The sequence below is a fragment of the Pan paniscus genome, chromosome 3, assembly GCF_029289425.2.
Source record: "Pan paniscus chromosome 3, NHGRI_mPanPan1-v2.0_pri, whole genome shotgun sequence".
Taxonomy (NCBI): Eukaryota; Metazoa; Chordata; class Mammalia; order Primates; family Hominidae; genus Pan; species Pan paniscus.
In genome coordinates this window covers 97,050,327-97,062,446 of record NC_073252.2, presented here as the reverse complement: position 1 = coordinate 97,062,446, position 12,120 = coordinate 97,050,327, and the positions used below count along the sequence as shown (strand labels likewise).

Here is a 12,120-nt window from a genome sequence, read left to right as displayed (position 1 = left end):
CCTTTAGATTGTTCAGTAATGCTATTTTTAGATCAAGCAACACTCCTCCATGTGCAAGTTTTTCCAAATTATACTAACAAGGTCAAGGATCATATCCTATCTAAAAACAAGACTGTATAACACAGCTAAGACCTTTTGCAATCGCTTATCTACAAATATTGTGACGTAAAGATTGTATTTATTTATATTTTTACGTTTTTATGTTTTATGTTGGAAAACACTTTTATTATTTGTATTGTGTTTATATATCTGCCTTCATTCTTATTCATATTTTTATTTATGGCAGAGTTAAATCGTACTAGAATCCTTTAAAAAATAAAGGACTTTACATTATAACAGCATTTCACGTTCCTTGGATAATCTGGGTCTCAGAAGAAGCTTGTGAAACTTACAAAGAAAGCTATAATCATCCCCTCTGTACAGTGTAACACTGGAACTCAGAAAGATTAAGTAACTTTACTAATTCAAGATCGCACAGTAACTGGCAAGGGCAGGGCCCCAATCAGGCCTTCTCTTTATTCCTGCTCTCCTCCCCACAGGACGCTACCAATTTAATATTTGAATATTCATGTGCCTCTCTTCACTAAACCTGGACTGTAACTAAGAGCCATACTATTGCCGCCCAGCCCTCATCCTGGGTCTCGAAATGCAGCAGCAACACTAGTACTCTTCAGTAAACAGAAACACGAGCACACGCTTCATTCTGGACCCCATTCAACGCTGGGTTTGCTCTACTGCACAAAACTTAAAATACACTACAGCATTCACGCCTAACCCTCAATGGAACTGTCCTTTTCACTCTGGGAAATTCAGTCACAGGTGACTCATCCCGTTAGCTTACAGTTTTGTAAATTAATAATTTTATATACCGAAAGAAAAGAATGAATTACACAGACCTCTCCCTTCCCCACCCCCAAAGTTGCTTAAGTATCAAAGCACGGTAGTAAAGCACAAAGAAGTGGGGCTGGAGCTAGTTAGCGTTCCTCCTCTCTGCGACTCCGACGGTTCTCGGGCCACCCATCTCTCAGAGCCCGGCAGGTACCTTCAGCCCCCCACCCCGCAGGGACCCGACGGACGGCCCGGCAGCCTCCAGCGCCCAGACCCGAGCCCCGCCGGTGCTGCGGATGTGGAGGCTCGCGACGCTCGGGCTGCCCTCCTTCCCGGCGCCGCTACCTGCCTCCGGCAGCCCGCACACCTGGCGGCCCCCGCCCCAGCGCGGGGAACCGGCCCCAGAACGCGGAGGTCTAGCGCGGCCACGCGACCCCGCACAGCCCGCTTCCGCCCCAGCCCACATGGCCGCGGCGGGTGGCGCCCCCGCCCCCGCGTGAGCCCAGCGCGGTTCCCGAGGACCCGGGGACCCCAGGAGACAGGAGGGGGCGGTGGCGACGCGGGTGGGGGGAGGAGGAAACGCGGCCGGGGGGAAGAGGAGGAGCGCGTCCCGACTCGCCGCAAGGGCGGGAGGAGCCAGCAGGGGAGAAGCGAGGAGGGGTCCCGCAGCGGCGGCATATCCGCGGGGCAGCGGGCGTCTACCTGCGAGCAGAAGTACGAGCCCTGGATGCCCAGCTTGATGCAAGTGGGACACTGGAGCTTGGCCTCACTGCTGCAGCCGTCTGTCTCGCACACCCGCGTCTCCACGGCCGCCATGCTGCCTGCCCGCTGGAAGAGCGCCTCACCGAGGAAGAGGCGGCGGCGGGAGGGAGGAACTGCCGAGCGGAGGGGAGGGGAGAGAGACCCAGTCGGGGGAGGAGCTCGGCCCGCCGCTGGCCTGGGCGCGGGAGGGGGAGGAGCCCAGGGCCGGCCGGGACCACGCAGCGCGCCCCGCCCCCGCCCCGCGCGCGCAGCTGGTGCCCCGCCCCGCCGCCTTCGCCCCGCCCCCCCGCCGGCGGTGCCTGCGTGCCCAAGCCTCCCGGCGGCGCGCACATTGGGGCTGTAAGGGAGCTCGGCAAGGCCCCCCCATTCGGCGCCTTCGGGCGTCGGCCAGCAGAGAACGCGACCTGCCGGCGCCTGACGGTGAGGAGCCGCCCTCTCGCGGCGCACTCTCTGTGCCTACAGTCAGATAAGACAGTCGTCCTCACTGACGAACACCCAGGAGCCCTGATCATCCCCGACACCCGCAGGCGGCTAGAGAGGGCTCAGCGGCTGCGCTCCTCTGCGTTGGTTTCCCCCGCCGCTCCTTGGAGAACAGTCCCCTGGGTTAAGTTCTGTTTCTCACTGACATTGTCGGGTCTGAGGCCTAAGGACCACCGCTCATTCACAGAAAGGAGAGCCATAGAGCTGTCAACGGGACGGTGGGCTGGGATTCACATCTGCCCTCCCTCCTGCCAGACTTTATTTTTCCACACACCACCACCTCCCCTTCAAAACCGATAGTGCTAGTAATAGTAACACAACTATCAGGTATTCAATACAAATAATTTTTTTATATAATCCCAGTTGATTGCTTCAGCAGTAAATAGAGGAGAATTGTGCTGATCCTGAAATGTCAGAGTCGAAAGAAGCTGTAAAGGCCTTTCGCTGCGAACCTGTTGCTTCAATCTTTTCAGCTGTATTCCAGGTCGGCTGTGTTGTAACTCATGCTTGAGTGCCTCCTTGTCACTAGGGAAGAGCGAAAAACTAACATTTACTGATCACAAAAGGCTGTGAACTTTGTTATTGTATTTTTTTAACTTCTCCGTACTTAATACACCAGAAAAGCTCATATTACTTTTATTTTTAAGAACTTTGTTTTGGCTAGGAGCGGTGGCTGACGCCTGTAATCAATCCCAGCACTTTGAAAGGCCAGGGCATCCAGGGCACCAAGGCCAGCGGATTCTTTGAGGCCAGGAGTTCGAGACTAGGGTGGAAATATGGCAAAACCCCGTCTCTACAAAAACTAAAACTAAAAACTAAAAAATTAGCCGGGCATGGTGGCAGGCGCCTGTAGTCCCAGCTACTGGGGAGGCTGAGCTGGGAGGATCTGTTGAACCTGAGAAGTCAAGGATATGGTGAGCTATGATCCTGCCACTGCACTCCAGCCCAGACGACAGAGCAAGACCATGTCTCAAAAAAAAAAACTTAGTTTTGCAATATAAGCAGTAAAAATGATGTAATAAAATCAAGTAATAGAAATGTTTACATGCATACATACATATACTTTTGTATACAAGAAAAAAATCAATAAGTATGTATATATGTATAAAATATTTTTTAAATAAAAACTGCACCATACCATATAAAGTAATTTACTTACCTGATTTCTTCAGTTACTATGATGTAAACTTTTTGTTTGTCATTTGGTTTTTCTTTGAGACAGCATCTCATCCTGTCAACCAGGCTGGAGTGCAGTGGTGCTCACAGTGAGAGGTGACAGCGAGGTGACAGCATGCTGGCAGCCCTCGCAGCCCTCGCTTGCTCTCGGTGCCTCCTGGCCTCAGCTCCCATTCTGGCCGTGCTTGAGGAGCCCTTCAGCCTGCCGCTGCACCGTGGGAGCCCTTCTCTGGGCTGGCCGAGGCCAGAGACGGTTCCCTCAGCTTGTGGTAGGTGTGGAGGCAGAGGCACGGGCGGGAACCGCGGCTGCGCGCGTCGCTTGCGGGCCAGCTAGAGTTCCAGGTGGGCGTGGGCTTGGCGGCCCGCACTCAGAGCGGCCGGCCGGCCCCGCCGGCCTCGGGCAGTGAGGGGCTTAGCACCTGGGCCAGCAGCTGCGGAGGGTGCGCCGGGTCCCCCAGCAGTGCCAGCCCACCAGTGCTGTGCTGGATTTCTCGCTGGGGCTTACCTGCCTCCCCGCGGGGCAGGGCTCAGGACCTGCAGCCCGCCATGCCTGAGCCTCCCCCGGCCCCACCGTGGGCTCCTGCCCACGTGGCCCAAGCCTCCCCACGAGGGCCACCCCCTGCTCCAGGGCACCCGGTCCCATGGACCACCCAAGGGCTGAGGAGTGCGGGCTCACAGCTCCGGACTGGCAGACAGCTCCACCTGCGGCCCCAGTGCGGGAACCACTGGGTGTAGCCAGCTGGGCTCCTGAGTCTAGTGGGGACTTGGAGAACCTTTATGTCTAGCTAAGGGATTGTAAATACACCAATCAGCACTCGTATCTAGCTCAAGGTTTGTAAACACACCAATCAGCACCCTGTGTCTAGCTCAGGGTTTGTGGATGCACCAATCCACACTCTGTATCTAGCTAATCTGGTGGGGACTTGGAGAATCTTTATGTCTAGCTAAGGGATTGTGAATACACCAATCAGCACTCTGTATCTAGTGCAAGGTTTGTAAATGCACCAATCAGCATCCTGTGTCTAGCTCAAGGTTTGTAAATGCACCAATCAGTGCTCTGTGTCTAGCTAATCTAGTGGGAACTTGGAGAACTTTTGTGTCTAGCTCAAGGTTTGTACACGCACCAATCAGCAACCTGTCAAAATGGACCAATCAGCTCTCTGTAAAACAGACCAATCAGCTCTCTGTAAAATGGACCAATCAGCAGGATGTGGGTGGGGCCAGTTAAGGGAATAAAAGCAGGCTGCCCAAGGTAGCAGTGGGAACCCACGGGGGTTACTTTCTGCACCGTGGAAGCTTTGTTCTTTCACTCTTTGCTATAAGTCTTGCTACTGCTCACTCTTTGGGTCCACACTGCATTTATGAGGTGTAAGACTCACCATGAAGGTCTGCAGCTTCATTCCTGAAGCCATCGAGACCACCAACCCACCCGGGGGAACAAGCAACTCCAGAAGTGCCACCTTAAGAGCTGTAACATTCACCGTGAAGGTCTGCAGCTTCACTCCTGAGCCAGCGAGACCAGGAACCCACCAGAAGGAAGAAACTCTGAACACGTCTGAACATCAGAAGGAACAAACTCCAGGCACGATGCCTTTAAGAACTGTAACACTCACCGTGAGGGTCCATGGCTTCATTCTTGAAGTCAGTGAGACCAAGAGCCCACCAATTCTGGACACAACAGCTCACTGCAGCCTCAACATCCTGAGCTCAAGTGATGTTCCTGCCTCAGCCTCTGGACTAGTTAGGACTACAGGTACACGCCACCTTGCCCAGCTAATTTTTTAGCTTTTTTGTGGAGACAGGGGTCTCACTATGTTGTCCAGGCTGGTCTTGAACTTCTGGGCTGAAGTGATCCTGTCACCCCCGCCTCCCAAAGTGCTGGGATTACTGGCACAAGCCACTGCACACAACATTCTTTATTGTCATCAATTATACTTTTACCACATAATTTTAATGTCTGCATAATATTCTATTGTATGGGTAATTTACTGAACCAAATCCACTAATAATGGACATTTAGGTTATTTTAAATTGTTATCTATTATAAACAAGGTTTCAGTGAATATCCGTTTAGCTAAAACTTTACATACATCCTTATTTACTTAGGAGATATATATATATATATATATATATATATATATATATTTTTTTTTTTTTAATAGCAACAGGGTCTCCCTATGTTGCCCAGGCTGGTCTCGAACTCCTGATCTCAAGCCATCCTCCCACCTTGGCCTCCCAAAGTACTGGGATGAGCAGGCATGCAGCCTGCATGCAGGCATGAGGCGAGGAGGTCTTCAGATACAGTCTTAAAAGTGGAATTGCTGCGTTAAGAGTTTTCACTGTCTTTTGTTCTTTATATAGTTTGCCATATTTTTACATATCTCAGTGTAACTCCCTACAAAACGTTTATCATTTAAAAAGGAAAAATAGTAACTTTAAAGTGGAGAGACCTGGGAGACACTCTTTATTGTGATCAAAGTGAAAATCACCAATAATGTGACAAATAGACATTGTACACCTCTCTATATGAACCATTGAGGAGAATACAGTATTATCTTTTCTAGTGTTCCTGAAAAAAAATGCATAAATGACTCTAATCATGAGGAAATATCAGACAAACACAAGCTGAAGACATTCTACAATATAATTGACCTATGCTCTTCAAAATGCCAATGTCCCAAAAGACAGATTTGAAGAACTCTTCCAGATTCAAGGAGACTGAAGAGACCTGACAGCTAAATGCAACACATGATCATGGGTTGGATTTTTGGATCAAAAGAAAGAAAGGTTTTTGCTATAAAGGAAATTAGGTTGCATTGTATCCTTATGAATTCCCTGATTTTGACAATTACACATAGTGGAAGTCAGAAAGAGAAATGAATGATAAGACAAATGTGAGAGAACGTTAAAAATTGGAGAACCTGGGTATACTAGAGTTTTTTATTTTTTCAATTTGCTACTTTTCTACAGCTTTGAAATTATTTTAAAAGTTTTAGAAATTCTTCCTCTCAAAAGCAAGTAAATGGTGCTAAAAATTAAAAATTAGAATTAAAAATTCTTCCTAGATGCTCAACTGCAGGATCAAGTCCAATCCAGGCTTTTTGTGTATACCTCCATGTAACTCAGCCTCGTCTCATTATTTTTCATGCCTAGGCCTTGACCATTTAGCAATAGCAAGATGCTCATGTTTTCCTGAACACATAGTGCTATTTCATTCTTCCATGTTCTTATACATGTTGTTTCCTCTGTCTGGATTGCCTTTCCCCACTTGATCTCTTGGTGAAAGTACCATTTCCTTAAGATCCGGCTCTGACATCGCTTCACCCATTAAACTTCTGCTGACCTACTTAGCTCTACTTAATCAGTGCCTCCTCTGTGCTACCTCTAAACCAAGTACAAAGTGCTATTGTTACAATTGACAATAATTTTAGGTAACATTTGTTAAGGACTTAATATATCCTAGGCATATAGTCATGTGTATGACATTCCAACACTTGGGTCAATGACAGAGCACATATACAACAGTGGTCTCATAAGATTTATTATACCATATTTTTACTGGAACTTTGTATGTTGAGATACATTTGGATACACACATACCACTGTGTTACAATTGCCTACAGTGTTCAGTGCAGTAACATGCTGTACAGGTTTGTAACCTCAAAGCAGTAGACTGCCTGTGCACCACACAGCCAGGCGTGTAGTAGGCTATACCACCTAGGTTTGTGTAAGGACACTTTATGATACTCACACAACCACAAAATCACCTGACAATGCGTTTCTCAGAGCATATCCCCATGGTTAAGCAACACATAACTAGTGAGATGTAAAAGTATAGATACTAGTGCTTTTACTTTTAATCCTCACAACTACCCTATAAGGAAGGTACCAGTAGTAATCCCATTTTTATTTCTGTAGCCCAAGGTCACATAGCCAGTAGGTAACAGAACCTAGAATTGAGCTCAGGTTTCTCAGACTGCAAATCCCATGTTTTTAGCCACTATACTTCATTGCCAGTTTTTCACCTGTGTCTCCTACTAGACTGTGACTTCCTTGTAACAACAGATTTAATTTATTTTTCTCTCTATCTCCAAACCTTAACCCTAGCACAATGCTTGATATATAATAGGTGCTCAATAAATGTTTGGCTGGGCATGGTGGCTCTCACCTACAGTCTCAGCACTTTGGGAGGCCAAGGCAGGAGGATCACTTGAGCTCAGGCATTTGGGACCAGCCTGGGCAACATAGCGAGATCTCATCTCTGCCAAAAGTAATTTTTTTTTTTTTTTTGAGACAGTTTCGCTCTTGTTGCCCAGGCTGGAGTGCAATGGCGCAATCTTGGCTCACCGTAACCTCCGCCTCCTGGGTTCAAGCGATTCTCCTGCCTCAGCCTCCCGAGTAGCTGGGATTACAGGCATGTGCCACAACGCCCTGCTAATTTTGTATTTTTAGTAGAGACGGGGTTTCTCCGTGCTGGTCAGGCTGGCCTCAAACTCCTGACCTCAAGTGATCCACCCACCTTGGCCTCCCAAAGTGCTGGGATTACAGGCGTGAGCCACCGTGCCCAGCCTAAAAGTAAAATTTTAAAAATTAGCTGGACCTCGTAGTGGACACCTGTCATCCCAGCTACTTAGGAGGCTGAGGCAGAAGGATCGCCTGAGTCTGGGAAATTGAGGTTGCGGTGAGCTATGCTCATACCACTGCACTGCAGCCTGGGCGACAGAACAAGTCCCTGTATCAAAAATTAAAAATAAAAGTTTCTTCTTCTCAACTTGTTAGCACATTATGTCAAATATGCAAAAAAAAGATTCCTGTGTCTGGAGAGAGAAAAAGAGAGAGAATATCTATTCTATCAGTCAGAACTCAGCAACCCAGCAAAAAAACAGATGGCACTCTCAAGCTGGGTAACACCAAATAAATAAAATGGTATTTTTGTGTATTTATTTTAGAGTCAGGGTCTCATTCTGTCCCCTAGGCTGGAGTGCTGTGGCTCAGTCATGGCTCACAGTAACCTTGAGCTTCTGGGCTCAAATAAGATTGTCTCACACTACAAGTACTTACCACCACTCCCAACTATTTTGTTTTTATTTTTTATAGAGATGGGGTCTTGAAATGTTGCCCAGACTGGTCTCCAGTTCCTGGCCTCAAGCCATCGTCCCATCTCAGCCTCCCAAAGTGATGGGATTACAGGTGCAAGCCACCATGTCCAACTACAGTCTCTTCTTTTTTCTTTGTCCCCTTCTCTGGTCCTTAATTCAGGATGGCTATAGTCTCGATTAAACTCTTCATTCTTTTCAAATTACCTGTAATCCCAGCACTTTGGGAGGCTGAGGCAGGAAGACAGCTTGAGGCCAGGAGTTCCAGACCAGTCTGGGCAATATAGCAAGACCCTCATCTCTTTAAAAAATAAAAGGCCGGGTGCAGTGGCTCACGCCTGTAATCCCAGCACTTTGGGAGGCTGAGGTGGGCGGATGTTCGAGAGCAGCCCAGACAACATGGTGAAACCCCATCTCTACAAAAATACAAAAATTATCCAGGCATGATGGTGGGTGCCTGTAATCCCAGCTACTGGGGAGGCTGAGGTGGGAGAATCGTTTGAACCCTGGAGGCGGAGGTTGCAGTGAGCCAAGATCGCGCCATTGCACTCCAGCCTGGGCGACAGAGCGAGACTCCATCTAAAAATAATAATAATAAAAATTAAAATTAAAAGAAATTAAAAACAAATAGTTAAAATTAGCCACAGGTGGTAGCATATGCCTTTAGCTTCAGCTCCCTGGGATTGCTTGAGCCCAGGAGTTCAAGGCTGCAGTGAGCTATGATCCAGCCACTGCACTCCAGCTTGGGTGGCAGGGTTTCGGAAAACTGTAAGGAATGCTGTAGTAACTGAGTGTTAACAATAGGACATTTCCATTTCTGGCCCTGCAGGCACAAGGGGACTGGGCAATTACCAAAACTCACAGTGGGCTGGGTAGAGAGGGCCTCCAAACAGGAGATGTGACCTCTGCTTAAGAGACCTGGCCAGCCCAAAGTCATCCTAAAAAGTCAGGAAGCTGAGACTTCATTCTCTTCCACCTTATGATCTTCTGAAAGCTGGGACAAGGAGCCCATTGATCCTACAGAAGACCACACAAGTCAGCCTCTCAGGACAGAGGGCAGAAATGAGAAGGTAGAAAACAGACTCAGACGGACAAAAGGAAGATAATCCAGAATAATGTTATATTCACCACCCAGCTTAAGAATGAAATATGGCCAATACAGTTGATCTCCTCAGCGTAACTCTCTCTGATTGCATCGGCCTTCTTCTCTTCTGCAGAGTCACTATCCTAAATTTGGTGTTTATCATTCCCATGAAGACCTTAAACCTTTGTAATGGCATTATGCTCTGTACTCTTCATTCTTGCCTTCATTATTCTTCATCATGATTGTGAGATTCATCCTTGAAATTAGGGATACTTGAATCCCTAATTTCTTTATTTTCCCTACCATATAATTTTCTGTTCTCTGAATATATCACAATATGTGCATTCTCTTGCGAATGGATATTTAAATCTTTGTTTTCCGTATTTTGCCCTTACAATCAATGCTTCCATGAATAGACTTACACTTGTGTGGAATACATTATTTTAAGACATAAAATTGAATAATGGAATTTTCTAACAAGGATTAGCACTTTCCTTGCTCTGTCATATCCTCATACTTGAGAATCATTGTGAGTAATGGGTTGGGAGCCAGAAAACTGATTCATTTGTCTAGTTCGTAATTCCTTGTCTCATACAAGACACTTAAAATCTTTGAGCTTTTGTTTCCTTATCTGTAAAATATTGTTATAAAAATTGGGCCAGGCACGGTGGCTCATGCCTGTAATCCCAGCACTTTGGGAGGCCAAGGCAGGTGGATCACCTGAGGTCAAGAGTTCGAGACCACCCTCGGCAACATGGAGAAACCCCCGTCTCTACCGAAAATAAAAAAAAAAATAGCCAGGTGTGGTGGCATGCACCTGTAATCCCAGCTACTCGGGAGGCTGAGGCAGGAGAATCGCTTCAACCTGGAAGGCGGAGGTTGCAATAAGCCGAGATTGCACCACTGCACTCCAGCCTGGGCAGCAGAGCAAGTCTCCAACTCAAAAAAAAAAAAAAAATTAAATGAGTTGGTGCCCATGAAAGCACTGTGTAAACAGTGAAGCACCATGCAAATGTAAGTTGTCACTGTTTATTGTGTGCCACCCCTTTTATAAGGTATCTCCTGTGAGAGGAGGAATCATGTCTCTTATATGTTTCCTGTTGCATCCCTAGTACCCAGAATAAAGCTGGCACAGAATAGACATTGCATTTGTATTAATCAGGGAAGACTAATGGCTGTAACAAACAATCTCAAAACTTTTAGGAGCTTAAGAAAATCAAAATTTATTTCTCTCTTATGTCATAGTCAGCTATAGGCCAGCCAGGGAAACCCTACCTTAGCAAAGATCTCAGACCCATCTTGTGGCTCCACCAACTCCAAAGTGCTTGGAGTCCCCACCCGAGGAGAGGCTGGCACATGAATGTACAGAATTGTGCATGAGATTTGACAGGCCAAACCTAGGAGTAATGTATTTCACTCTACTCCATTCCATTGTCCAGAATTCAGTCAATGACCACATCTTATTCTGAGGATTGCTAGAAAATGTAGTTCAGCTGTGGCCTTAGGAATAAAACAAAATTGGTTTGATCAACATCTAGCCAGTCTTTGCTACAACAATTGATAAATATTTATAGAATAAATACATCAATAAATGAATAAAATATACATATCCAAATGTAGCCTATATTCCTTTTGGTTTGGTTTTTTAGCTTCTCAATAACGCCTTAAACTTGAATTTGCATCAGCTAAAATGCCTAAAGCATTTTCACTATTTGCTGTTAAGGCCCCACTGAGAGAACAGTAGTTTCCCAAAAGTCCCATTTCCGGCTGGGCATGGTGGCTCATCCCTGTAATCCCAGCACTTTGGGAGGCCAAGGCAGGAAAATGGCTTAAATCCAAGAGTTCAAGACCAGCCCAGTCAACATAGGGAGACCCCCATTTTTACAAATAATTTTAAAAATTAGCCAGGCATAGTGGCATATGCCTGTAGTCCCAGATACAGGGGAGGCTGAATCAGGAGGATTACTTGAACCCTGGAGGTTGAGGCTGCAGTGAACTATGATCGGGCCATTGCACTCCAGCCTGGCTGACAGAGTGAGACCCCCAGCTCAAAAAAAAAAAAAAAAAAAAAAAAAAAGTTCCATTTCCCAGGATGGATTTGGAGAAATTTGTAACCAAATGCTGCTGTTTCCCCACTACTAGGCCCATTCTCTAGTATGGGCCTCACGGACTAGACCCATTCTGTGATAATGTTGTGACAGCATCTACCTTCCTTAAGAGGCAGAGCCAAAAGTTCTTTTTCTTGAAATTTTGCTTCCAAAATCTCACTTGGATTGTTCATAATATGTTTCTGTTGGCCAAGAAACTAACTTTTTCTATTTCATTCTGAAGCAAAAATGGCCCCACTTGAGGTTTTGCTCTTATTCCACCTCAATCTTCTTCACAGGTGGGCAGCCCTGGATCAAGTGAATGTTAAAACTTCTGAAGTCAGGCCTTCAGAGATCCGGAGCTTCAACCTTAACCCCTCTTAGAACACTCTTTCTCAGTAGGTACCCAACAACCATATAAGACTTTTGCATAGAGGTCACATTTCTTTTCTTTGTCTTGTATGGATAGCTGCCTAAAAATTTGATTTTGGGGGAATTAGAGACATAAATAAGAAAAGTAAACAATATAGCTTCTAGATGATAACACTGGACAGTATCCTCACAACCTTATGGAAGGTAATGATTCCTTAAAGAGGACAGGAAAACT

At 46.5% G+C, this 12,120-nt stretch overlaps 1 protein-coding gene across 2 annotated transcripts in view; it reads right to left on the bottom strand.

Annotated features, from left to right (window-relative positions):
• The window catches only part of METAP1 (methionyl aminopeptidase 1), a 67,454-nt gene extending 65,634 nt beyond the window's left edge, over positions 1–1,820 (bottom strand). The window contains exon 1 of one of the 2 annotated variants that reach the window (XM_034958939.2): positions 1,531–1,820. In XM_034958939.2, coding sequence (XP_034814830.1) covers positions 1,531–1,644 — 114 coding nt within the window. In that variant the 5' untranslated portion in view covers positions 1,645–1,820. The remainder of the gene's footprint in view (positions 1–1,530) is intronic. The other variant, XM_034958940.3, reaches the window with a different exon arrangement.
• Between the last annotated feature and the right edge of the window lie 10,300 nt (positions 1,821–12,120).